This window comes from Erpetoichthys calabaricus, chromosome 6 (assembly GCF_900747795.2).
Source record: "Erpetoichthys calabaricus chromosome 6, fErpCal1.3, whole genome shotgun sequence".
NCBI lineage: Eukaryota > Metazoa > Chordata > Cladistia > Polypteriformes > Polypteridae > Erpetoichthys > Erpetoichthys calabaricus.
In genome coordinates this window covers 23,472,822-23,498,927 of record NC_041399.2, presented here as the reverse complement: position 1 = coordinate 23,498,927, position 26,106 = coordinate 23,472,822, and the positions used below count along the sequence as shown (strand labels likewise).

General features: G+C 38.2%; 1 protein-coding gene across 3 annotated transcripts in view; it reads right to left on the bottom strand.

Annotated features, from left to right (window-relative positions):
- Nucleotides 1–26,106, bottom strand: part of sema5a (sema domain, seven thrombospondin repeats (type 1 and type 1-like), transmembrane domain (TM) and short cytoplasmic domain, (semaphorin) 5A) — an 857,644-nt gene that overhangs the window by 44,749 nt on the left and 786,789 nt on the right. For all 3 annotated transcript variants that reach the window (XR_007935331.1, XR_007935332.1, XM_028803411.2), the window contains exons 16-17: nt 21,985–22,210; nt 3,279–3,488 (exon numbers count right to left, since the gene is read on the bottom strand). Coding sequence is in view for 1 of the 3 variants with exons in the window: in XM_028803411.2 (XP_028659244.2) it covers nt 3,279–3,488; nt 21,985–22,210 (436 nt within the window). In the remaining 2 variants the exon portion in view is untranslated. The remainder of the gene's footprint in view (nt 1–3,278; nt 3,489–21,984; nt 22,211–26,106) is intronic.

Here is a 26,106-nt window from a genome sequence, read left to right as displayed (position 1 = left end):
CGTCTTGCTCCCAATGCTGCTGGGATGGTCTCCAGCTCCCAATATCCATGAAAGCAGGTTTGTGAAAAAAGAACCAATGGATGGACTCATAGACAAATGTTTTAACAACAGTAAGCACTAAGCAAAACCTTCCAGGGTTAGTGATGGCCTATCCCCACATTTCAATCTCCTTTAGAAAAAATATAAAAAATAATACATGCAGAAGGTGATTAAAAACCGATAAAATAAAACTGCATATGTTTCAGCAGACATTTTCAGAGTTACTTGCAATAATGGAAGTGCAGGCTTGTGTGCAGCCAAAATGATGCGAATGCAGACACAATGAAGTACATTTTTGTCACACTTGAGTGATATGCCCGCTTCCATGCACTTCATAAATTTTCAGTCTCAGTGGTGTATTGCACAGAGTTATTGGATGACCTGAAGAGGAGGGAGATACATTTTCATCATGGACAGTCTGAATGAATGGCTGGTAGAGCAAAACTGCACGTTTGCTCAGAATATCTATCTACCCACCCATCCATTTTCAATCTGTTTAATCCACAGTAGTGTTGGAGGACAGCAGCTTAACAAAGCAGAAACTAGCCCTAGGTGAGGTGCTCATGGCAGAAATGGGTCATGTCATTTTCTATCCAGGGTTGCGCTTCTGGAGCCTAACCCAGACAGCATAGGGTACAAGGCAGGAACAAACCTCGGACAAGGTGCTAGAAATTAGCAGGGCGAACACACACACCAAACACCCAATAGGACCAGTTTAGCATCACCAGTTCATTAAACCTGCATGCCTTTGGACAGTGGGAGGAAACTGGGGAACAGACACGGGGAAAACATGCTGGAAGGACCCGGGACATGAACCCTGGTCTCCTTACTGCAAGGCAGCAGTGTTACTTACCACTGTGCCACCATGCTGCCCTGGCAGAAACATATTGTTTGTAAATCAGTGTAGTGGATCATTGTGGTGCCAGAATTTCCTAAATGAATTGGTTCATTGATGAAATGAAATGAATGATTGATTACATCTTGCCTGAAGAAGGGCCTGAGTTGCCTCGAAAGCTTGCATATTGTAATCTTTTTAGTTAGCCAATAAAATGTGTCATTTTGCTTGACTTTTCAGTTGTTATGGTAAAAGAACATGTAGATTCATGTTGTATAAACTCTATCATGTGGAATTATTAATACATACAGAGCTATGCTTGTATAATGTTTCAAGAATTAAAATTAATATGTATCATTATTTCTTTAGGAGAATTGTTGGTTATAGAATTGTCTGACACTTTCTTAACTGATTTTTTATTAATGTTCATTAAAATAGCTCTACTCTGTTCTTGCCTGTTGCCCAAGTGGATCTTCACCCAACTCCCATCCCTTGCCTGTCTTTTTCAGACTGATCTCAACTGGTCATTAGGGGTGAACATCACTTCTGCTCAGGTACTAGGAGTGAGTCCTGGTGAGATTCCCTTTGATTGAAATGAGACTACCTTGAGGGTCTTTAATGGGTTATTCTTTTCTGTTTCTCTCCTTAAAATGATTTGCCATTCATACGCCGTGTCTCTCAACTGGTCTGGGAGTGTCTGGCCTGGTCAGGTCAGAATGGCATGTTGTTACCACAATGAATACCAAGGCAAGTAGAAGGAAAATGATGAATATGAAATAATTCTATTTAAAAATATATGCACTGAGTTAAGTGCAAACTTGAAGACAGTGCACTTACAGTGCTGTAAGAATTATGTTTCGGGACTTCTCTAGCGCCTTCAACACCATCCAACCTCTGCTCCTTAGGGACAAGCTGACAGAGATGGGATTAGATTCATAACTGGTGGCATGGATCGTGGACTATCTTACAGACAGACCTCAGTATGTGCGTCTCGGGAACTGCAGGTCTGACATTGTGGTCAACAGCACAGGAGCGCCGCAGGGGACTGTACTTTCTCTGGTCCTGTTCAGCCTATATACATTGGATTTCCAATACAACTCGGAGTCCTGCCACGTGCAGAAGTTTGCTGACGACACTGCTATCATGGGCTGCATCAGGAGTGGACAGGAGGAGGAGTATAGGAACCTAATCAAGGACTTTGTTAAATGGTGTGACTCAAACCACCTACAACTGAACACCAGCAAAACCAAGGAGCTGGTGGTGGATTTTAGGAGGACCAGGCCCCTCATGGACCCCATGATCATCAGAGGTGACTGTGTGCAGACCTATAAATACCTGGGAGTGCAACTGAATGATAAATTGGACTGGACTGCCAATACTGATGCTCTGTGCAAGAGAGGACAGAGCCGACTATACTTCCTTAGAAGGCTGGCGTCCTTCAACATCTGCAATAAGATGCTGCAGATGTTCTATCAGACAGTTGTGGCGAGCGCCCTCTTCTACTCTGTGGTGTGCTGGGGAGGCACACACTATGCAACTCTTCAGTTCCACTCAGGGGGGTAAACGTTAACATTATACAAAGTTATTGTCTGTTATATTGCATTTTTATCACTCTTTAATTTAATATTGTTTTTTTATCAGTATGCTTCTGCTGGAGTATGTGAATTTCCCCTTGGGATTAGTAAAGTGTCTATCTATCTATCTATCTATCTATCTATCTATCTATCTATCTATCTATCTATCTATCTATCTATCTATCTATGGGAGCTCTGGTTATTGTTAATGCGGAAGACCAAAGCCATTTGCTATGCAAATATGGCACTTACAGTAAAACACCACAGAAACTAGTAGATTTTTAAATCAGTAGAGTGGTTGCTCATACATGATGAGAAGAAGATAAGAATGGTACATTGTTATAATGCCAGAGTGGTAAGTCAAAGTAATGGTGCAGGACTAGCATGCTTACAGAGGTACGTTTCTCAGAGTAAATACAAAATGAAACTACAGTATTTAATGTGTTTGTTATAATAGAAGCCCCCAAGTTTTCAATCGATACATTAGCATCTACTGAAAATTAGTGTGTCCTGATCAGATTTATCCTCCAGCCAGATTGTGAGTCTTGGTTAACCCATTTGTGAACATAATTTTATCAATCTGTTTTTTTAGTGAGTATCAGACCTCTACAAACCTTTATTGAAATTTCAGACTGGTTGAAGTAAGGGCTAAAACCAAAAGATGTCATTCCTTCACACTTTAAACAGGTTTTGTTTATGACAAGATCTTAAATGAAAAAATGAAATCCATCCTTTTTAGGGAAAGTAACAATTAAAAAACCTTTAATATAATTGTTTAGTATTGATATGTATAGACTCAATCTACATATTACACAGCAAGACGTTCATACCTGGGCATGGAGTGATGTTGCACTCTTGGTATTCCAGAGAAGGTCCAAGACAGGGCATGCCTCCATATTTGGGTTCTGGATTGTTGCATACACGTTTGCGGCTACGGATTCCTCTGTTGCAGTCCCTACTACACTGAGACCAAGCACTCCAGGATGACCAGGCGCCATTTATAGTGTGGGCTGAAAATCTTCCTGATCTTAGGAGATCGCCTAGAAGTATAAAATAAGATAAAGGACATAACAATTTTATAGATGACTTGACATGTATTTAAGAAACAAAAAATATATAGGCATATCACATGTTTAACCAGCAGTAAATGTAGTAATGATTTGAAAAGGCTAGAAAATATATATTTAGAACTGAAGTAATTAAAAATTAACATATAAATCTTCAATTATGGTACTTTAAAAAAATTATGTAGGAAGTTCATCTAAAAATCCTCCATATGTACACACACTTAGTATTGTCATGTTACTCTAACTTAAATATATTAAAATGTACGTGTTAAATTACATTGTTACCTAGTTTATTATATGGGCTTAATGCCGTGTCAAGGGTAAGTATCGAGCAAATATTAGGAAGTTTTTCTTTACACAAATACTCATGGAATACGTATGGAATAAGTTACCAAGTACAGTAGTGTGGTAGGCAGTAGGATGTTAGGGACTTTCAAAACTAGACTTGATGTTATTTTGGAGGAATTAAGTGGCTATGACACGCGAGCTTTGCTGGACTGAATGGTCAGTTCTGTTCTAGATTGTTCTAGTGTTCAAATCTTCACCAGGGAATCCATTAATAAAAATAACTAACACAGGAAGGCTAAAACCGCTTCATTATTAACTAAATATTAAATATCTAATCCAAGATCACATGCCCAGTTATTAAAGGTTTGCTGCACCTAAAGGTAATTTTCTTTTTTTCCTTCTTTACAATGTTGCAACTGTTCAGCTTAATGTAATTTATGTTTATTTAATAATAAGTACATAATATACATTTACCAATTTACATTGAAATAAATCAACTGTAACAGGGACTAAAATTATGTTCAAGAATGAGGAAAAATCAATTGATTAACTTCCTTTGTTAATGTTCTTTTACTGCTGTTTTACTTTGTTGCTGTGTCGTATTTTGTGATAATTGTCTGTACAACGTCTTTGAAGTGCTGATAAATGCTTCAGGCACATTTCATTGTAAACCTCCTCCTGGGATTTTTGGGAACGCCATCACTGATAAGAACTTGTGCTAAATGCTGCTCTGGTGTGTGTCATTAGTGGTGAGGGGTTAGAGGAGCTGCAAGTGAGTGTGAGGTAACACAAGTACACTAAGAGAACTGCTTGTAGCTGGATGCATAAGACTTTTAAGTATGTAGTTTGCTTCAATACTGTATGATGCCCGAATCGTGGGTTTAGTTATCTGAGCTCCTTTTAGAGACGGGGATAACAGGACAATAAAAAGGCAGAAAATGAATTACAACTAGAAAGTGGCAGCTGACCAGAGATTGTCAGAGTCTCCTATTTTGAATATTTTTTCATCTTGCCTAGAGGTTGTCTGTGGAAATTTTACCACTCTTGCACACTTTTGCCGAAATGAATCAGTTGGCTTCATTTACTTTTGATACTAGGGGGATTTGCCCCCTGCTCGCTTTGCTCGCCAACACCCTGGCCAGCGCTAGCCTCTCTGCGGTTCTGCCGCTCGCGTATGGGGATGTGAATGTACAATTTAAACAGATTTTAATTTTCATGTGAAGTGTTACATTTGCAACCATGCGACTTATAACTGCCCGTGATTGCATTTTGTTTCTTTCTCTCTTTTAAATAAAATGACTTTTTCAAATGTTTGACTCTGAGATTGTCTTTGCTAAAGCTATTCTAACGAAACTGTTAATGTTTTAATATGAATGGCATATCAAGATCTCCATTGGTGTCTAATATTATCTGCAGGAGATGTACTACATTACCTTTCTTGGATACATCCTTCTTTCTACAGTGATTTGTGTGTTAACGGTTGTAGTTATTCTTTGGGATATTATAAGTTGTTGTTTTCATTTTCCACATGATCACCACCAACTGTTTCATCAAAGTCTATTGATACGCGTTAATCCATTTTGCTGTGTTACTGATCAACATTTTTGGCATATTCATTTGACTTTCTTATTTCTAGGTGCTAGGATTGCCCCTGTACTCATTCTTTCTGTTTATAACCATTCGTGATGAAATTCTTCAATAAGATTTGGACATAATATGTCTTCTTTACTTGGGAACTTAAAGTGAGGAAAACGTTAAAATTTATAAGAGCTGAGAGCACAAGAAGTGTGTCTGACAAAAGACTGAGAGGTGAGAGGAACATGGTCTTGTTTGAAAATGGTTGTAAGTAGGGCGTGACTTGAAAGAATCTAATGACAAAAGTCACCATCTCGCGGGACTTGCTTCTAAAGGTTGTAAGTATGACGTGACTTGAAAGAATCTCATGTTAAAAGTCTCCATCTCGTGGCACTTCATTACAAAAAGTCTCTCCAAAGATCATGTCTCGTCGCAGGATAAAAAGTCTTGTCTCCTAAGATTGTTTATTATAATAGAGAGAAACAATACTGGTTATTATTTTGACTTGGCCCATTTTATCCCTGCCATTTCCCAACAGAGCTAGCGTTGATTCTTGTTGCCAGGACTGTCCTGAAGTGGGTGTGTCCTCAGTGGTTGTGGCTCCACCAATCATGATGTAACAGATTTTAAAATCTCATCGAAGGGAATACTTCCTCATCTGACTACGTGGATTCCAAAACCCTTCATATCTTTTGAAATATTGTCTTCCTTTTGTTTCTCTGGTTTTTTTTTTTGGAATGCTATGCAGTTATTCTTGACTTCGATTTTGTGTTGCGATTCTTGACTTTGGCTACTGATAGATGTTCTCCTGGTGTACTGCACTTTGGTTTTTGCATTTTTTTTCCCTTTTCTCCAGTTGGCCTCTGAAATCTTGTTCCCGCTGGGCATAACAGAAATGTGCTCACCAGAAAGGATGTCAAATTGAGAGTTCAAGTAACTACAAGATTCAGTGCTTCCTGAGTGATTGGACATCTAAATTATCTAGTTGTATGGTATGAAAAGCCACACTGTTTGCTTTTGTTAATGGCGCTAGCTATTTGATGGTAATATTTAAAAATTAAAACCCATTAGGGCTACTTTCCTGCTTGTGCATTTTGCTTAATTCTATTGCCCGGGCTGAGAAACTAAGTTCTTTTTTTTGCTAGGTCAATCAGGGATAAGGGAAAGAAAGAGAGAACACTATTGATAGAGAAGCTACAGTGACAGTCATACCTGGAAGAATTCTTAAGATAGTGGACAGTAGTCCTGCATGTAAGCACGTTCTAACTGTGAACTGTATATTACAGAAGGTTGGTAAGTGTAAGAACAGGTAAAAGGGAGTAGTGACAGAGGTGTAACATGTAACAATGAGTTTACAAGAAAAGAATCTGTGCATTTAATAAAAGGGGATTTATGTTGCATAAAGAGGTATCCCCAAAAGCATTTTCCACAATAAAACATTTAGCTCTGGGAAAGAGTGAGAGCTGTAATTTGTTTGTGCGATAAAATAATCACATATTATCTACTCTCTATATATAAAATCCTAAGCCTAAAAGTGCAATGGTGACGTTTTTATGTCATGTTTTTTGTCATGCTTTAAATCTGGCTTATTTTAAAACCTACATATATATGTTAGATATCATTTTTTTCAGAATTTATCAGACTTTAATGTGATGTTGTTAGATTTTCAGACTCTTATTCCTTTTTTAAATTATAAACTTCAAAATATAAAGAACTCACGTCTCGCGAGACGAACTTTGCGCCAAAAGATTTAACCACACCCGGGGCCGGAAATAAAAGACAAAGAGTGGGACAGCTGCTGTACAGGCTTTTAAATGTTCGACGGCAGCAGCAGCAGAAATCCAGAAGCTGATCGAGCAAAGAGGAGATAAAAAAAAAACTATTTGTTTCCCATAGTATCACCATTTAAGAGGGGGTTTTGGAGGAGCAACCGCGTCTCCTTGGAGTGCATTTAGCCCCCCTCTTCACAACGCAAGCGGCAGAGACGAGAAGTGGCTGGTGAGCTAAACGAGCAGGGGGGAACCCCCTAGTTATTTTATAAAAGTAAAAGAGATAAAAAAGTACAAAAATATAATGCCACAGTACAAAAATGCTAATAGAAATACACCCATTACATCCATATACAGTGTGAATAAAAGTGACCCCCATGCCCAGTTCACTAAACAGTGGAACTCCCATCACTCTGGTGGACTTAGCAATTCAACTAATGTAGCTCTGCTAATGTGACTATACCATTGTTATTTTCATACAGGACAGAAATAGCTAGAAACTTTGCATTAAATGTAATAAGTAAAACCAAAAAGGGACAGAAATTTCCCGCTGTTGAATCTCCTCATCCCTGAGACATAACACCTAGAAAACGCATCTCCTTGACCTTAAGTATTTCTGTGCTCACAAAAAAGGAGATTTCTTTGTAAATTTTCTCTTCCTCTCTTTTTCAGGACTCAGTGGATCATGTAAGAGGCTTGCCCCCAGAGACCCCTAACTCCAATTCTGAAAGAAATACAGTATCATTCGATTCCCACTTAAAATAGGGTTCTGATAACATGAAGCACTATTTACAAGTTCTTCTCTTTTGTTATATCTCCTTTCTTGAACACAGAAGTTTCCAATACCTTTGAATTCCTCCTCTGACGTAAAGAGTGAGATTGAAATCATTCAAAATAAGTCCACCTTGAAGTCTTCAAAGAACCCACACGGATCACTATGTATGGTAAAATCAGGCACTGTAAGGACGCCTGGGTCGATCTGGGAGGACAGCCCCAGGAGTCATGTCAAATTCTAATAGTGATACCAAGATGGGGCTTAAAAACAAAGTAAAGTTAAATCAGGTTCTGGCAAGAGTTTCATTGATTGGAAGAGAGATGCCAGATAAGACAAGATGCCAGAGGTGCTGAAAGCAGTACTTTAGTAGCTTTTTAGAGGAATGTTGGTGGTGTACTTAAATGTGCAAGTGCCTTACACACCCATTGTGATAAATGTTGGTAAATACTGTTTTGGTAGTCACAGCGGGGCAAAAGATGGTCTTCCTTCATTTCAGTTAAACTATTTTCATTCTTTTCATTTAACTCTTCCCTTGTGATTTACTTTTTATAATACAATACTATTTTAGAACACTTTATTAAGTCGTTATGGATTAAGGGTTAACTAATGAGTGCTTCCTATCATTCACATTTACGGTCATTTAGAGTCCCATTCTGAAAGCAATGAGCCTTAGAGGCAAACCAGCTCTCAGGCACACAGAGTCACTTTAAAGTGTCCACTGGAAATGACATACACATCTTTGGAGTACTGGCGGTAAAGTAAAGTACAAAGAGAACAATTCACCCAGATGTGAGGAGAACATACGCAGTGAATACAGAAAGTGATCTGGGTAAGATTCAAATCAGGCTTCCTGGAGTTATGAGAAAGGTGGCATTGACCACTGTGCCAATATCTATTTGGACGAGAACTACTTGTCTTTAAACACCGATAAAATAAAGATGTTAATTGTTGGAGGGAATGACTCTGATCAAAACAATATTCTGTCATCATTTAACTCAGTTGGAATCACCATTAATTTTACTGAATCATCCCGCAATCTTTGACTCTAGCATGTCATTTAAAGCGCATATTACAAAGTTGTCCAAATCATTTTTCTTTCATCTTAAAAATATTAGGAAATTAAGGCGCTTTCTAAATAAACAGGATTCTGAGAAATTAATTCATGCATTTATTTCTAGTAGGATTGACTACTGCAATGTGGTGTTCACTGGATGTTCAAACTGTTCTTTATACATCCTCCAGTTAATCCAAAATTCTACTGTCAAGAATTATTACAAGAACAAGAAAATACGAACACATAACTCCAGTTCTTAAATCCTTACACTGGCTCCCGGTTAAGTTTAGGGCAGATTTCAAAATCCTCCTTTTAACATATAAAGCATTAAATGGCCAAGGTCCGGCTTACTTGTCTGAATTTATCATGACTTACAAACCAGAGCGCACATTAAGATCTCAAGATGCTGGTCTGCTTATGATTCCAAGAATTAATAAAATAACAATGGGAGGTTGGGCTTTTAGTTACAGGGCCCCTAAACTGTGGAATGGTCTGCCTGCTACTATAAGAGATGCCCCTTCGGTCTCAGCTTTTAAATCCTGGCTGAAGACTCACTACTTCAGTTTAACATACCCTGACTAGAGCTGCTGATTAACTGTACAGACTGCATCTCAGTTGTTAGTCATCAGCACTAAAGCTTAAGTAACATGATAGTTAGAATTGGATACTAACCCTCACCTTTTCAGTTTCTCTTCTCTGTACTCAAATGTGGCACTTGGTGCCACGGCCCACCTGCCAAGTTGTTTTGCCTGCCTAAGGTAAAGTCATCCCTGATGGAGGATCGCAGGAATCATTGGGTAGAGGGGTCCTTTCATCGGATTAGCGCCATTTCAGCTGTGGAATGGCCAAATGGGGGAGGCAGCTTGATGAATGAGGTCTCCAGGACTCTAAACAAATCCAAATCATATTATGTGATATCATCTACTATTAAATTCTACTCCATACTTCTAAAATTTTTATTTTTATACTGTATTGAGGATTTGTTCTGTTCTGTGTATTGTACTATATTGTATTTACCCCCTTCTTATTGACACCCACTACATGCCTGGAAAGGGGTCTCTCTTTGAACTGCCTTTCCCAAGGTTTCTTCCATTTTTTCCCTACAAGGGGTTTTTTGTGGGAGTCAAGGCTGGGGGGTTGTCAAGAGGTAGGGCCTGTTAAAGCCCATTGTGGCACTTCTTGTGCGATTTTGGGCTATACAAAAAAATAAATTATATTGTATTGTATTGTATCTAATTGGCTATTTAAATCAATTTGCACATTGAAGGAGTTATTTTACACGATATAAATAATGCATAAAAACAAGTGTACTGCATTATGTAGTAGTAGTAGTAGAAGAAGGAGTAGTAATAGCATTGTCATGTATGCAGAGGACAGTGCACTTCTTACTTGCATGTCAGATCAACACGAAATATGTCACCATTCTCTTTTGGCATGAACAAAGACACTATCTCATTCAAAGTTAATCTATCCATATGTTTCTCTTCACATATATAAGATTCAACAAATCACAGCCTCATTAAATTGTTCCAGGAGTGGCTGTGGGGATAAGGTCCCTCTCTAGCATTTCCATGTTTCTGTACATGTTTACCTTAAATGTTCTGCCCATGCGTGTTGCCCACCCACTGTGGTTATCTGTCCAGAGAGGTCCACTATTTCTTCCCTGGCATAATGATGTGCATTAATGCTGCCCCCCAGAACCTTCCACATTACCTCTAGGGGCTTTATAAATCCTACCCTTGCTCTTTCCCACCTTCTTCTGTTTGGCAGTCCCTTGTTCAGTGGGCACTCCATCATAGTATGAATAAAAACCACTATGGCAGTTCTGCATAGCTACTTTTGGGTTATCATTGGCCCGTATGAAAAATAATTAGACAGAACCATATCCGTTGACTTCATTCTAATGCTTTTGCTTACTTAGGTATAGAGAAAAGCAGTTTGAGTCTCCTATGGCTTTCCGTCTTGTAGCTAATTAAAACTATTACAGAAAAAAATCCCTTAACAGTAAAGTTTAATATGAATGTGTTAAATTTATATGGTGCGCTTTAAAGAGTTTTGGGGTGTTGTAATACATTTATCACAAAGTAAATACTCAAGAGATAGTTTGCTGTAGGTCTGTAAACCAGCACAACTGAGTAGAACAATGTTACCCTGCATTAAATTAAATTTAAGAACAACAAGTAACACATCTTTTCATTTGCAAAATGCAAATTAAGCATAAACAATCTCCAAGCACACTGTGGCAAATTGTGCAGAATAAATTGTGTGCCTCTGGAGTTTTGTGTTCGTAATTGGAATTTTCTGTTAAGTATAAAGTTACAACAAATGTTAATAGGCTTTCCTGTCGACAAATGTTATCCTGCTGATTATTTCTGAAATACGTCCTAACACGGATCATTTTTCTCAGCACGAAAGTAATCATCTACAAAATCTGGTCAATCATCTAATCATAACAAAGCAAATCATTTGATTTGTAATAACCTCAGCTGGCTCAACACATGTTTGTTTAAATCTTAAAAGGTCAAAAGCAGGTTGAGTGATACATTTTGGAGCAATATTCTGCTTCAGACAGCATGACAGGAATTTAATTTCTCTGGTCATGCCTTTTTCTGGTTCTACCAAGAGTGGATACAATTTATGTGACAAGGTTACAGGCTTAATTTGCCACAAAGGACTAAATCTGCCTTTTCTGATCAACCTCAGTATGGAATGATCTAAAGTAAAGGCCAGAAATGTGTTCGGTCTCACGGATAACCTGCTGTGTTGCTTGCTTTTCTTGCCTTGGAGACTGGATACATACAAGGACCCATTAGCTACAGCATACTGAGTATATAGGCCTGATGTATGATTTGCCCTGAGCAATATTCATGTTCAGCTAAGAAGTTTTCCATTAAAATTATATAAAAGATTTTATGTTAATGCTGCATGGATGTCCACATATATGGAGAATCACAGCAGACATAAGTAGTTTTCATCAGTCAGTTCACATTTATGAAACACATAGTGAGTACAGTTATAAACAGCAGCCCATGGGTTCTGCTGAATCACGAGCACCACAAGGATCTGTCCTGCTTCCTTTACACTTCACTGTCTGTACCTCCAACTATAAATATAACAGCAGATCATGTTACTTGCAGAAATTCTCAGATGATTCGGCACTTATGGGGTGTATTGATAAGGGGAATGAGACAATGGAAAGGAATTGGGGCAGAACTTAGTTTCTTTGTGCATACAGAACTGTCTGCTCCTTAACATTAGCAAAACCAAGGAACTGCTTATTGACTTTCATTCCACCAAAGAGCCTTTATGTTCAGTCACTATTCAATAAGTTGAGGTGGTGCACTCCTACGGGTAGTTGGGGGTCCACATTAATGACAGGTTGGACTGGTCTCAGAACACTGAGGGGCCATATAAGAAAGTCCTTAGCAAACTGAGTTCCTTTAATGTGGGAAGTGACATCCTTCACATCTTCTAGAACTCTATGATGGCCAGTGGGCATTTCTAAGCTGTGCTGGGCTCTGCTTGTAACACCACTTCAAGAGAGGCCCACCAAATCAACACACTAATTAAAAGTTATTGGATGCACTCTGGACTCCCTGGAGGTCATAGCAAAGGAGAGGATTAAAATAAAACTGAGTGCCATTATGAACAATGCTACACATCCTCTCTCTGGCACACCAACATTGCGTACTTTCAAATTATTCAACAGAATTGTGTCAAGAAATGCTGCTGGGGGTGCCTTTAATCCAACAGCAATACGTCTGCCTCACTGGGATTGGGACAGAAGTTTTCTTTCTTTTGAATTTTCTTGCTTTATAGTTATTTTGGTGTGTGTCTATCTATCTATCTATCTATCTATCTATCTATCTATCTATCTATCTATCTATCTATCTATCTATCTATCTATCTATCTATCTATCTATCTATCTATCTATCTATCTATCTATCTATCTATCTATCTATCTATCTATCTATTCAAAAGGGTTTCTGTTGCTCATGGAACACAATAAACTTGTTGTTTCAAGAAGATAATTCACCTTCAAACAATCAGCTTTAAGTTTAGCTCTGGCTTTGGACAATGTGTGACAAATCTGTCACTCTGTTTTTGATGTTTTTTTAGAACATTAGAGCAATCTAGAAGAGAACAGGCCATTCAGCTCAACAAAACTGGCCAGTCCTATCCACCTAGTTCTTACAAGTCTAGTTTTGGAAGTCCATAAAGTCCTACTGTCTACCACACTACTAGGCTCAGCTCTTTTAATCTTTCTTCATAATTCAACCCCTGTAGTCCTGGAATCAGCCTAGTCGCTCTTCTCTGGACTTTTTCTACCACTGCTATGTCCTTTTTGTAGCCTAGAGACCAAAACTGCACAGAGGACTCCAGACAAGGCCTCACCAGTTTGTTATAAAGCTTCGGCATTACCTCCTTGGTCTTGTACTCCACACATAAGGGCGCTATATAACATGACATTCTGTTAGCTTTTTTCCTGGACCTTCGGATTACATCTTGCCCGAAAAAGGGGCCTGAGTTGCCTCGGAAGCTTGCATATTGTAATTTTTCTAGATAGCCAATAAAAGGTGTCATTTTGCTTAACTTATCACTACACCCTAGTACTGCTCTTCAAGTCTGAAAGATTTACTCAGAATACTAGTGATTTCTAAGTTTCCCCCAGTGTTTATGCATGCCTGTCTAATTCAGTATGAGATGTTTAGTTGTGCTGGTGATTTACTGGCTAAAACCTCTATTCTGCTTCTCTCCTCGGTATCTGGATGTGGCTCTTGGTGACACTGCTGTACTGCAAAGGCTGCTCTCCTGCATATACAAAAGCCATCTTTAATAAAGGAGCATTGGCCTTATCGGATGAAAAGATTCGGCACAGACTCCAGAGAATCCAGGAGCTGGCAGGTGGGCAGTAGGCTGAGGTCTCTAGGACTGTGACTTTATTATTGACTTTCTCTTTTACAATTTTAATCTCCTCTGATGTAAACTGGCCATACTGTAGTTACTGTTGTAAATGTAAATATTTAAACTTGGGGAGGAAAGGGTTTATGGAGTGGCTGGATTTATGGACTTACTCCTCCTTAAGGGGATAGAGGGGCACACCATTTTTAAGTTGCCTGGCATTTGTGACTATGAAGAAATTTTGCTTAGTCCATTCATTCATCTTTTCTACTGACATTTTGATAGATTTTCAGTATTTCATAGCCTTATTTGATTTGCTGTAAACTGTAATATTCTAAATTGTTTTCTAACTTGCTTTGTGATCTGAGAGCTTGCAATAAAATGAACACCATGAAAAATCAATAAATGTCTTTTATTTAAGGTAAAGAGGACTTTTCATTCCACAATTTTAAATATTCCTAAAGTTAGACTTCAGGATTTTGTTTAACTCAATTTAGAGCCACACAGTGAAACAGCAGCCAGAATTAAACCATATTGTCTGTAACTGCTTATCCTGTCCACCACGAGAAGCTGCCAAACAAAATGAAGGCTGACTTATTGATGCAGCTCCCGAGCGCTTACAAAATCTGTCATATTGCAGAATTGCTAACCCCCAAGCTTTTTGCTGAACGAGCAGACCACTTACGGTAATGTTTCTTGCACAAACATCTGGAAACGAGATGAATGCATCTTTGTCAGTGTCATTCTAGAGCACTGTGCATGCGCTTTTTTATAATTATCTCAGCTACTGCGGAGGCACAAGGTGATTTCTAAGATATTCATTGAAAAGTAGGGCTCAAGAATTGAAGGAAATTCTTTGTTAATAATCTTTTTGTATGGGTCATAATGATTTAACATAAGAGAATGGGACACTTATAATGAATGTAATTAAGGATGACAAACTTGAATTAACAATAAGATATTTGAATAATAAATTAATATATGGCATCAACAGCATTTATGTAAGTGATTTCACTTACCTTTTTGCACAGAGACAAACTAATAATACTTTGTAAACTATAGTTTGTATACTACAGTATATACAGTACATGTTTACTATATAAAATACCAAGATCAAGATATGTCTGCAAAATTTGTAAATGAGAATTCAAGATTCCTCATTTCCTTTATATGAATATTTTTATTGTAATTTTCTTTGTTTAGGACATTTTTAGAATACATTGAACCAGGGCTTTTTCATACAATGTGGATGTAAATTTGGACAGATCGATGCTAAAATGATATCCAGTATGAAGCCCACTTTGGCTTTACTGAATGAAAATGCTGAATTCATTAACTTATTCTATCTATCTATCTATCTATCTATCTATCTATCTATCTATCTATCTATCTATCTATCTATCTATCTATCTATCTATCTATCTATCTATCTATCTATCTATCTATCCATCCATCCATCCATCCATCCATCCATCCATCCATCCATCCATCTATCTATCTATCTATCTATCTATCTATCTATCTATCTATCTATCTATCTATCTATCTATCTATCTATCTATCTATCTATCTATCTATCTAATAGAGATTTTGATATTTGCCTGTCTATCTATGTATCTATCATATACTGACTTTCAGAAGTATTTATCCATCTATCTACCATCTATTCTATGTGGACAAACATTATGTCTACACTGCTCGAAATTGTTAACCATTGCTAACAAGTACATAAAATCAAGTGCACAGCCATTCAGTCTCCATTGCCAATAGAATGGGTTGTACTGAAGAGCTCAGTGAATTTAAATGTGCCTCTGTCATAGGATGCCACCTTTGCCACAAGTCAGTATGTGAAATTGCTAGATAGGCTCTGGTCAACTATAAGTTCTATTATTATGAATTGGATGCAACACAGTCTTTGTCATGAAGTGGTAAACCATATGAACTCATAGAGCAGGGCCACCGAGTGCTGAAACACATGGTGTGTAAAAATCGCTTCTTCTCTGTGGCATCATTAACAACAGAGTTCCTAACTGCATCTGGAAGAAACATCAGAGCATGAACCATGTTTTGGGTTTCCATGGGCAAATGGCTGCACACAACCTTAAGATCACTATGTATGATGCCAGGCGTCAGCTGGAATGGTGTAAAGCAGGCCACCATTGGACTCTGGAGTAGTTGGAATATGCCCTCTGGAGTGATGAATCATGCTTCACTATCTGGCAATCTGATGGACAAACATGGGTTTGGCAAATGCCAGGACAACACTACCTTCTGGTAGTGTTTGGTGGAGGAGCACTAATGGCCTGAGGATATCTGTTAAGATTTGGGCTAGGCCTCTTGGTTCCAGTGAAGGGTAATGTAAATGATACAGCATGTAAAGACATTTTAGACAATTGTGCACCTCAAACTTCATGGCAACACTTTTAGGGAAGGCCCTTTTCAGTTCCAGTCTATCTATGGCACATAAAGCCATAAAAAACAAGGAGGAACTTGAGTGACCTGAACAAAGCCCTAACCACAACCCTATTGAACACTTTTGGGATGAGTTGGAACATTCCAACAGACACACTCCAGAATGTTGTGTAAAGCATCCCAGAAGAGTGGAGTCTTTATACAGTTCCATATTTTTGGAACGTGTGATGGTCAGGAATCCACATACATTTGGCCATTTTCTATCTATCTATCTATCTATCTATCTATCTATCTATCTATCTATCTATCTATCTATCTATCTATCTATCTATCTATCTATCTATCTATCTATCTATCTATCTATCTATCTATCTATCTATCTATCTATCTATCTATCTATCTATTACACACAGTGCCTTTCATACCTGTTTGTCCTACCTAATGTAGAAATCAATAGTGAATTGGACACCAGCCCATAGCAGGCATTTTAGCAGTATATAATTAATTCAAGAAATATTAAATTGTATTTTCTAGACTATTTTTAGTACGTTTTATCATATTACCAGATGTGAACAGCTAATTGCTGTAATTGTACACTAAATGTTTCTTTTTTATTTCACTGTGGTTAGAAAATTCATTTTTTATGATTATCAACCTTCATCATTTATATTATAAATCTTCTACTGGGTATAAGGCAGCTACTTGACTACAGCAAGGTGTACTCTTGCAAAGACTTACACTGGGCTAATTTTGAGACATGAAAGACCTGTCATGCTTGTACAGTGCCTACAAAAAGTGTTCACCCTTACATTTTATTGTTACACAACATTGAATCACAATGGATTTAATTTTGCTTTTTCGACACTGGTCAAGAAAAAAAGACTCTTTACTGTCAAAGTGAAAACAGACCTCTGAAAAGTGGTTGCATTCAAGTACAAATATAATACACCAAATAAATGACTACAGAAATATTCACCCCTTTAATATGACACACTTATAGTAAATCATCACTGGTGCAGTCAACTGATTTCAGAAGTCAGAGAATTAGCTCAATGGAGATTATCAGTCTGACGTTTAAGTTGATTGTCATATAAATGCACCTATATGTCGAAGTGCCAGCTTGTAGTGAGTCAGTGTGGTGGTCTAACCTTCACAATAAAGACAAAAAAACACATGAAGCAACTCTGTGAAAAGGGTATGGAAAAGCACAAGTCAGGGTTCGAGACAAAAAAATATCCAAGTCACTGAATATCCCTTGGATGGGTCACTAAGTGAATCCCCCTCTTGTTTACGTTTTATGAGAACGTCACAGATTAACTAAAACATTATTTTAATAACACATCTCAAAGTCTAATTTAACACTGAAATATATATTAGCAAATTCAAACTGGGAACAGTAATTAAAAATTGAATACATATAACAAGGATATTCAGCTTTGCCTGCTTCGACAACACTGCTGTGCTTTGCAGATGAGTGACTGGCTATATTTGTTTTTCATGTGTGACTGACAGGTGCAGGTCTTCTCCTTCTTTCTGCTGCTCCCGTTAGGGGTTGCCACAGTGGATCATCTTTTTCCATATCCTGCTGTCCTCTGCATCTTGCTCTATTATACCCATCACCTGCATGTCCTCTCTCACCACAGTAACAGGTAAATATAAAAAAAATATTAGGTTATATTATAAAACTGTGGAATATGAATTAAGGGATATTATAATCAAACTGTGTAATGAGCTAGAGAGACCACATCTGGAATATTGTGTGCAATATTTGTCACCATGTCTCTCTATTATAGAAAAAAATCTTGCGACGATACGAGACTTTTTTCCTGTGATGAGACATGATCTTTGGAAGAGAGATCTTTTGAAGAGACACAGAGAGACACTTTCACATCCCGTGAGATGGACAAGCCATGTCATACTTACAACCTTTGGAAGCAAGTCCCATGATACACATGCAGAGCAGTTTAGTGATAATAAAAGTAGGAAAATTTGAAAGTCTCAAAAAAATGTGAGTAAAGATCACCTTAGCACAAACGGAAAATATTACTCGGTGAAATAACAGAACAGTGCAGAGCCGGCCCTAGACAATTTCGGGCCCGAAGCAAACTGATACCGAGGGCCCCGACCTCTGCAGCTAGGGGGTCCGGGGCAGAACTCCGGCCGCCAAGCGATTTCCTGCATTCTGAGCTGCAGAAATGTGTTTTCCCGGCATCTACAACCATCACTTTTTGACGATTTCCATTTGACACTGACAACCGTAACCGTAACACACTGACAGGAGCCAAATTTGCAGGCTGTCAGCGCAGACTGTCGTACAAGGCCCTGAGTGAAAGGTATGAGTGATGGAGGTCGGAGCGGGCCCGCATAAATGTCTTTAGTGACGATACATTAACAGATAAAGCTACATTTTAGCCAGCTTTTGCTGTCTCCACCAGGCAGCACGTGGAGGTAAATAGCTAGGCCAAGACACTTTTTTTTTTTGCTTTTTATATTTTTTATATATTTTTTTTATTTTATAAAGATGAGATCCACATTATTTTGTTTTTACATTTTTATTCGGTTTTAAAGCTTGTTTTCATACTTTCGAGATATTCAGATTTCCGTATAAAATAATTTACCGCCGTGGAGGCGGCAACAGGCGTGCGGGCCTGAGTGAAGCGTAATGAAGATTGGAGTGCCGAGTGGAGATGTCCACGTGGAGTAATTAGGTGATGGAATATGTTGCCCGTGAATTATATATATAAAAAAATTAGTAATAGAGGTTGGAGTGAAGGAGTCTGTTGCTCCATTGGGCCCTCCGCAGCAGCGTTGCATATCACAGGAAAAAAAAAAACCTTGGGTGCAGTGGGCCCCCTCCAGCTGTGGGCCCGAAGCGGTCGCTTCGTTCGCTTCGCCCTAAGGCCAGCTCTGAACAGTGAAAACAGATTGCATAGTGTTTGAGGATGTCTGGGGGACAAGGCAGAGAGACAAAAGGACAGGTGCTGTACCGGCTTTTAAACGTTCGAAGCGCCACACGAAATGCAGATCACTCGGCACAGTGATCACAGTGATCAGCAAGCCAGCAGCTGATCGAGCAAAGAGGAGGTAAAAATAAAAACTGTATTTGTTTCCCATTGTATCATCATTTAAGAGGAGCGGCAGTGTCTCTTTGGAGTGCGTTCAGCCCCCCTCTTCACAACGATGAGCCTGTAATTAGTGCAAAATAGAATCTGCTGTAAAACTGAGAGTTTTGGTTCTCAAATTATTTACTGGAACATATGGCGTTTCATATAAGATATTTAGCCTCTATCTGTATATGTTTTCCTGCACTAATTCCACACGTGTCTGTCTTCTAATTAGTGTTTAAATAAAATTGTCTAGTGAAAAAAAAATCTCATGTAGACATTTGTTGAGCTGTGGGACACGTGTTTTAGTTGTTCTGGTAGTCTGATGTCTGCTTTGTCAGTCTTGATGACATTCTTAGAGATGCAGCTCCTAATGATGCATCAGAGACAGAGATAATACTAGATATACTTATGTATGGCACCTTGGATATGCAGATCCTCAGCTTTGGCTACATAAATCAAGAAAGAGGAAAGGGCGGTAGCCAAGTAACAGCAAGAGGTACATTCATATTTAGCAAATTACTGTGGAGAAAACACAGTAATGGGCGATCTAGTGAAATCCGGAGTGTTTTCATGTGGAAAATATGCCACATTCCACCTTAATAAAAAAAAAAGCTCTACACATCATTACAGTGATGTGAACAAGACAAATTAAAAATAAATCTTGAATTTACTGGTGTGCTGTAAATGAAACCCCCACCAAAACGAATGCCAATACTGATGCTCTGTGCAAGAGAGGACAGAGCAGACTGTACTTCCTTAGAAGGCTGGCATCCTTCAACATCTGCAATAAGATGCTGCAGATGTTCTATCAGACGGTTCTGGTGAGCACCCTCTTCTACGCGGTGGTGTGCTGGGGAGACAGCATAAAGAAGAAGGACGCCTCACACCTGGACAAACTGGTGAGGAAGGCAGGCTCTATTGTAGGCATGTAACTGGACAGTTTGACATCCGTGGCAGAGCGACGGGCACTGAGCAGGCTCCTGTTAGTAATGGAGAATCCACTGCATCCACTAAACAGTATCATCTCCAGACAGAGGAGCAGCTTCAGCGACAGACTGCTGTCACTGTCCTGCTCCACTAACAGACTGAGAAGATCGTTCCTCCCCCACACTATGCGACTCTTCAATTCCACCTGGGGGTGGGGGTAAACGTTAACATTATACAAAGTTATTGACTGTTATACCTGCCTTGCACTCTCCACCTTGCATTTTTTAAGTTGTACTGCATTTTTATCACTCTTTAATTAATATTGTTTTTATCAGTATGCTGCTGCTGGAGTATGTGAGTATGTGAATTTCCCCTTGGGGATTAATAAAGTCTGCGGTGGGTTGGCACCCTGCGCAGGATTGGTTCCTTTCCTTGTGCCCTTTGTTGGCTGGGATTGTCTCCAACAGACCCCCGTGACCCTATGTTCGGATTCAGCGGGTTGGAAAATGGATGGATGGATGGATTAATAAAGTATCTATCTATCTATCTATCTATCTATCTATCTATCTATCTATCTATCTATCTATCTATCTATCTATCTATCTATCTATCTATCTATCTATCTATCTATCTATCTATCTATCTATCTATCTATCTATCTATCAGATGTCAAAACACAACTGTGTAAGTAAAATCATAGTTAAAGAAACAGCTTAAAGATCTGTAGCAAGGAAAGTTTTTAAAAAAGGATTCACAATATAAAGGTTTGTGATTTATCCGCAATCTCGGATGAAAAGAAGGCATTTTAACCCACCGTACAGACAACCTCATGCATTGTGCAGTTCCTGTTAATTTCTCAGGCAACTAGTAAACAGTCGCCACAAAATGGCAAGTCGGTGCAATTCCAAAAAAATTTAAATAAAAAAGTTATTCATATCTTCATATCTGAAAATCCAAACAAGGTGTGAAATATAATTTAAAAAAAAACTGCAAAAACTTAAAATGAAGACAGCTCATGATAGGGAGCAGAAGAAAACAATGCAAAGATAATGCCAGTGAAATAAGGCAGTGGATGAAAGGACTTTAAGTACTCCTTATGTGCTGCAGGGAAACTAATTAAAGCACCAAGGGGCTTCTTCCTTAATTAAAGGTCTCACCCTACAACAATCAAAGGCTAAATTACACTCAACAGGATGTAGATGGGAAAAAAATCAAACTAACAAAAGTAGCAGGGAATACAAAGAAGAAACTTATAAAATATTAAAAGCAGAAACTAAAGCAGACAGGTTTTTAGAACGAAACAGTCTAGAATTTATTTAAAAATTTCAAAGGTTTTGGGTGGATCCAGAAGAATTAAATTGTAAATAACATAACTGGAAATTAGGAGCAAGTGCATTTATAACTGAAGCTGGCAGGTGGTTCTTAACATAAAGGGTCATGGGAATCTGTATTGCGGTGGGCTGGCACCCTGCACGGGGTTTGTTCCTGCCTTGCACCCTGTGCTGGCTTGGATCGGCTTCAGCAGACCCCCGTGACCCTGTGTTAGGATATAGCGGGTTGGATAATGGATGGATGGATGGAATCTGTACCAATCTAAGCCCGATGGACTGAATGGTCTCTGATTGTTTTGCAAGTGTTTTCATGTTCTTATGTACTCACCATCCATGGAGCATCCCGTTGTTCCATCACTAGAGCAGTATCTCATCTCTATTCGCTGTCGCCCAACTTCCAGAAGACTGGGATCTGCCAGCCTCGCTTTGCATGTGTACCTGAAGCGCTGTTCATAATGCCCTCCGTTGTCTGATATATTGACTGGGGTCCATGGTGTCCATGGAGTTGTCTTCTTCATTTCAGGGCATGACATGGAATTGCAGGACTGGTACTCCTGTTAACAAGTGAGCATTGACAAAACTTAAAAATCGCAAGACCCTCAAACAAAATGAGACATGTTTCAGATTAAATTAGTTTCCCATTTTAGTGTCAAGCTCAGCAACATCCACAGCTTTCTTTCTGCCCTTTTGCTGGCTCATCTGAAATATTTCTATTATGCTATTTGCTGATCATAACAAGTAGCAAACAACCCAGGCAGAGAAGGTCATTGATCAAGCTTAATTTATAACTAGAACAGACCCAAGAAGTGAATAATGAAGAAAGCTGAGAAATACCTTTGTATGACATTTTCAATTTAATATTAAATCAAAATTCTTAACTAACAAAAGAGCAGGACGGATTTTACCTTAACAACAGGCCTGTTTGAGGTCTTTGTAATAATCTTTTTCTGAGAAATTATTCCCTCACTAGTGATTACACCTTTTCTACAGTAATAATGATTATTTGCACTGCATTATGACAGTTTAAAATGCCATTAGATGATATTCAGTCTTTTCTTTTTTTTTAAATTGCAAACTTATTGAAACAATGTTTAGTCCACACAACAAAATCAACAATTTTACAAACAAAAATATTTTTATTGTTTAATAAATGTTTCTGATGAATGAAAAAAGAAACAATATTTAGCCCCCATACCCAATTTTCACTGCATTTAAAAGCTTTAATTGTCATATACCTTAAAGCTGGGATTTGTACACATTTAGTTTAGCTTTGATTTCAGTAAATAAAAAATGTTCAATTAATTAAACAAATGTTCAGTGAGATACAAGCCTAGGACTTAGAAGGGAAGCTCTACGAAATTCTGAACGTTTCTGCCATTGGCTGTAACTTATCATTATTATTCTTTATTTGACAGATGCCTTTCTCTAAGGTGATGTATAAAATCAATATAGAACAATAACTGTACATATAATACACTTGAATATTTAACAAGTACAAAGGTGAGCACAAGATGCTTGCTGCTAAAATTAGTCTAAAGGTTTAATAAAAGCAGTCATATAAAACTGCCGATGGGTAACAATTTATTGGGTCGGTACAGCTGTAGATATCCAGGAGGAGAACAAGGGTGTGAAAAGTTTAGGCAATCCCAAGATGCTCAGCAAAGTGATAAGTGAATGACTGAATTGACAGGGTATTAGCTAATCAAATGAGGCAAATGGCCCAAACGGTTTCCTCTCATTTGTTAAGTGGCTTATGTTCTCATTTCAGTAGATTGGAAGCAGTTCAAATGGTCATGAGAAGCACACTCCGCTACTTAAGGATGAGAACTATTACTATTATTTTCATTACCTGATACATACAATATCAGTGTTGGGCAGAATAACCCCAAAAAGTATTTAGTTACTGAATACGGAATATGCAGTCCTTAATCTATTCAGTTTTGTATTTTGATTGAATACTAAAAATGTGTAACTCATTCTGAATACTTTAGGAAGACTTTTCAAATACTTCCAGGTATTGATATACAGTATAGCCTAGTTTATAAAAACAGTATAACAAGTTAAACATATTTAAATTAAACTGTGGCCTGAAAATGCACTCCAGTCTCACATGAAACAGAGGCTCTGCTGTTATGTTTATCACAGACAATGTAAAGTTTTCCTTTTCAGGAAACTTTTATTAATAAAACTTGAATATTTGAAAAAAAAATTACAATAGTTCAGAGTATGTTTTAGTCATTTCACATTCTTGAGGTGTTCCACTTTTAAGAAACAAGCAGTTTCCACATGGCATACTTATGCTTAACACTAGAATTACCAAAGTCTATGAAAAAACTTGTGCTGGTCAACACATTTACAAGACAAAAGATGCTGATGGTGAGGTGTGAAGGGATTTAAGGTGGGCTAGATTTGCAAGTTTTTTCATAGGCTTTGATAATTCTAGTGTTAGACAACCTGCCAGCTAAATACAGTAATTCACTAAAATATTAGTATTTGCATATAGCCTACACTCATCTTCACGCACACTTTAAATCAAATAAACTGATGTCACTTTTCAAATGATCTAACATTTTTATTTTGAGAGACAGTACTTAGAATTTAACAGATTGCTTTGACCACTTAATTGTTTTTTTGGAGCCACAGAAACAAACGGTGCACGTGCAACCCCTCTTTAACATGCTGGTAAGTTTAAACTCCAGATAAGTGATGTGCCTATGTCTTATCTGGTCATGTAAAACCAACCACAGGTCACCATTCACCATTCAAATCACCTTTCAAGCTAAAATCAAGCACAAGCGGCCAAAAATGAAACAAAGTAGAGTGCAGCAAACTGTTTTACATTTCCTCTGCATCTATAGTACGCTGATCAAAACATCAAAATAATTATCTGGTAGTTGAGTCATGGCAACTGGACTTCTTTCTTGTTAGGTAGATACGTTTCACTGATCATCCAAGCAGCTTCTTCAGTCAAAATCAAAATAATTACTTAACTGCTACTTGTTCAGGCTCAAATATATATAAATCAACAAGTAACACTTTTAGAAACCTGAGTCAAGAGAACAAGATTTATTAAAGAGTGTAGCTCTCCTAAGAAGCAAACAGAAACAGCTAGAATCAGCAGCGTGTCGCAAGCCGTTTTGCATTCTATCATTTTGCAGATGTTCTTTCAGACGGTTGTGGCGAGTGCCCTCTTCTACGCGGTGGTGTGCTGGGGAGGCAGCATTATGAAGAAGGATGCCTCACGCCTGGACAAACTGGTGAGGAAAGCAGGCTGTATTGTAGGCATGGAGCTGGACAGTTTGACATCTGTGGCGGAGTGATGGACGCTCAGCAGGCTCCTGTCAATCATGGAGAATCCACTGCATCCACTGAACAGGATCATCTCCAGACAGAGGAGCAGCTTCAGCGACAGACTGCTGTCACCGTCCTGCTCCACTGACAGACTGAGGAGATCGTTCCTCCACCACACTATGTGACTCTTCAATTCCACCCGGGGGGGTAAACGTTAACATTATACAAAGTTATTGTCTGTCTGTTATACCTGCATTGTTATCACTGTTTAATTTAATATTGTTTTTTATCAGTATGCTGCTGCTGGAGTATGTGAATTTCCCCTTGGGATTAATAAAGTTATCTATCTATCTATCTATCTATCTATCTATCTATCTATCTATCTATCTATCTATCTATCTATCTATCTATCTATCTATCTATCTATCTATCTATCTATCTATCTATCTATCTATCTATCTATCTATCTATCTATCTATCTACAGCACTACTACTTGTATCGAGAGAGAGAGAGAGAGAGAGAGAGAGAGAGAGAGAGAGAGAGAGAGAGAGAGAGAGAGAGAGAGAGAGAGAGAGAGAGAGCAAGTGCTAGGCTTCCTTAAAGAAAACCCCGTCTCCCAATGGTTGAACATTAAATTAACCAGCTACACACCCAACACAAGTAGTGGACGAACGAGACACAAGGTGAACAAAGCTCAAACAACAAGTGCTGGAGAGAGACTGAGGATCTGTGAAGTGTCAGGAGACTACAGTAATGTATGCCTATCACTTAATTCATGTGGATTCAAGCTTTGATTTCTGAGATTTTCTGGATTTTTTTTTTTTAATTTTCAATCTGCAGCTAATTGAATCTGTGGATATGGAAGGCCAAATGTACATGATTTAGGAGATATAGCTTAAAAGTATTTAGTATTAAATTGCATAAAGTAACTGTATTCTTAAATACATGCTTACAAATATACCGTGAGCTAAATCCCAAATACTTACTTTTATATTCTGAATGAATACGTAACACCGATACTTTTATTTTGGTACAGGCCAACCGTGCCCAAAAGCCATTTGCACAAAGCAGGAAACCACATTTTACAGGCTCAGTTAGGGTTGTGACATAAAGAAAGTAAGACATTATAATTTTTTTTATCACTTCTCTCAAATTGTA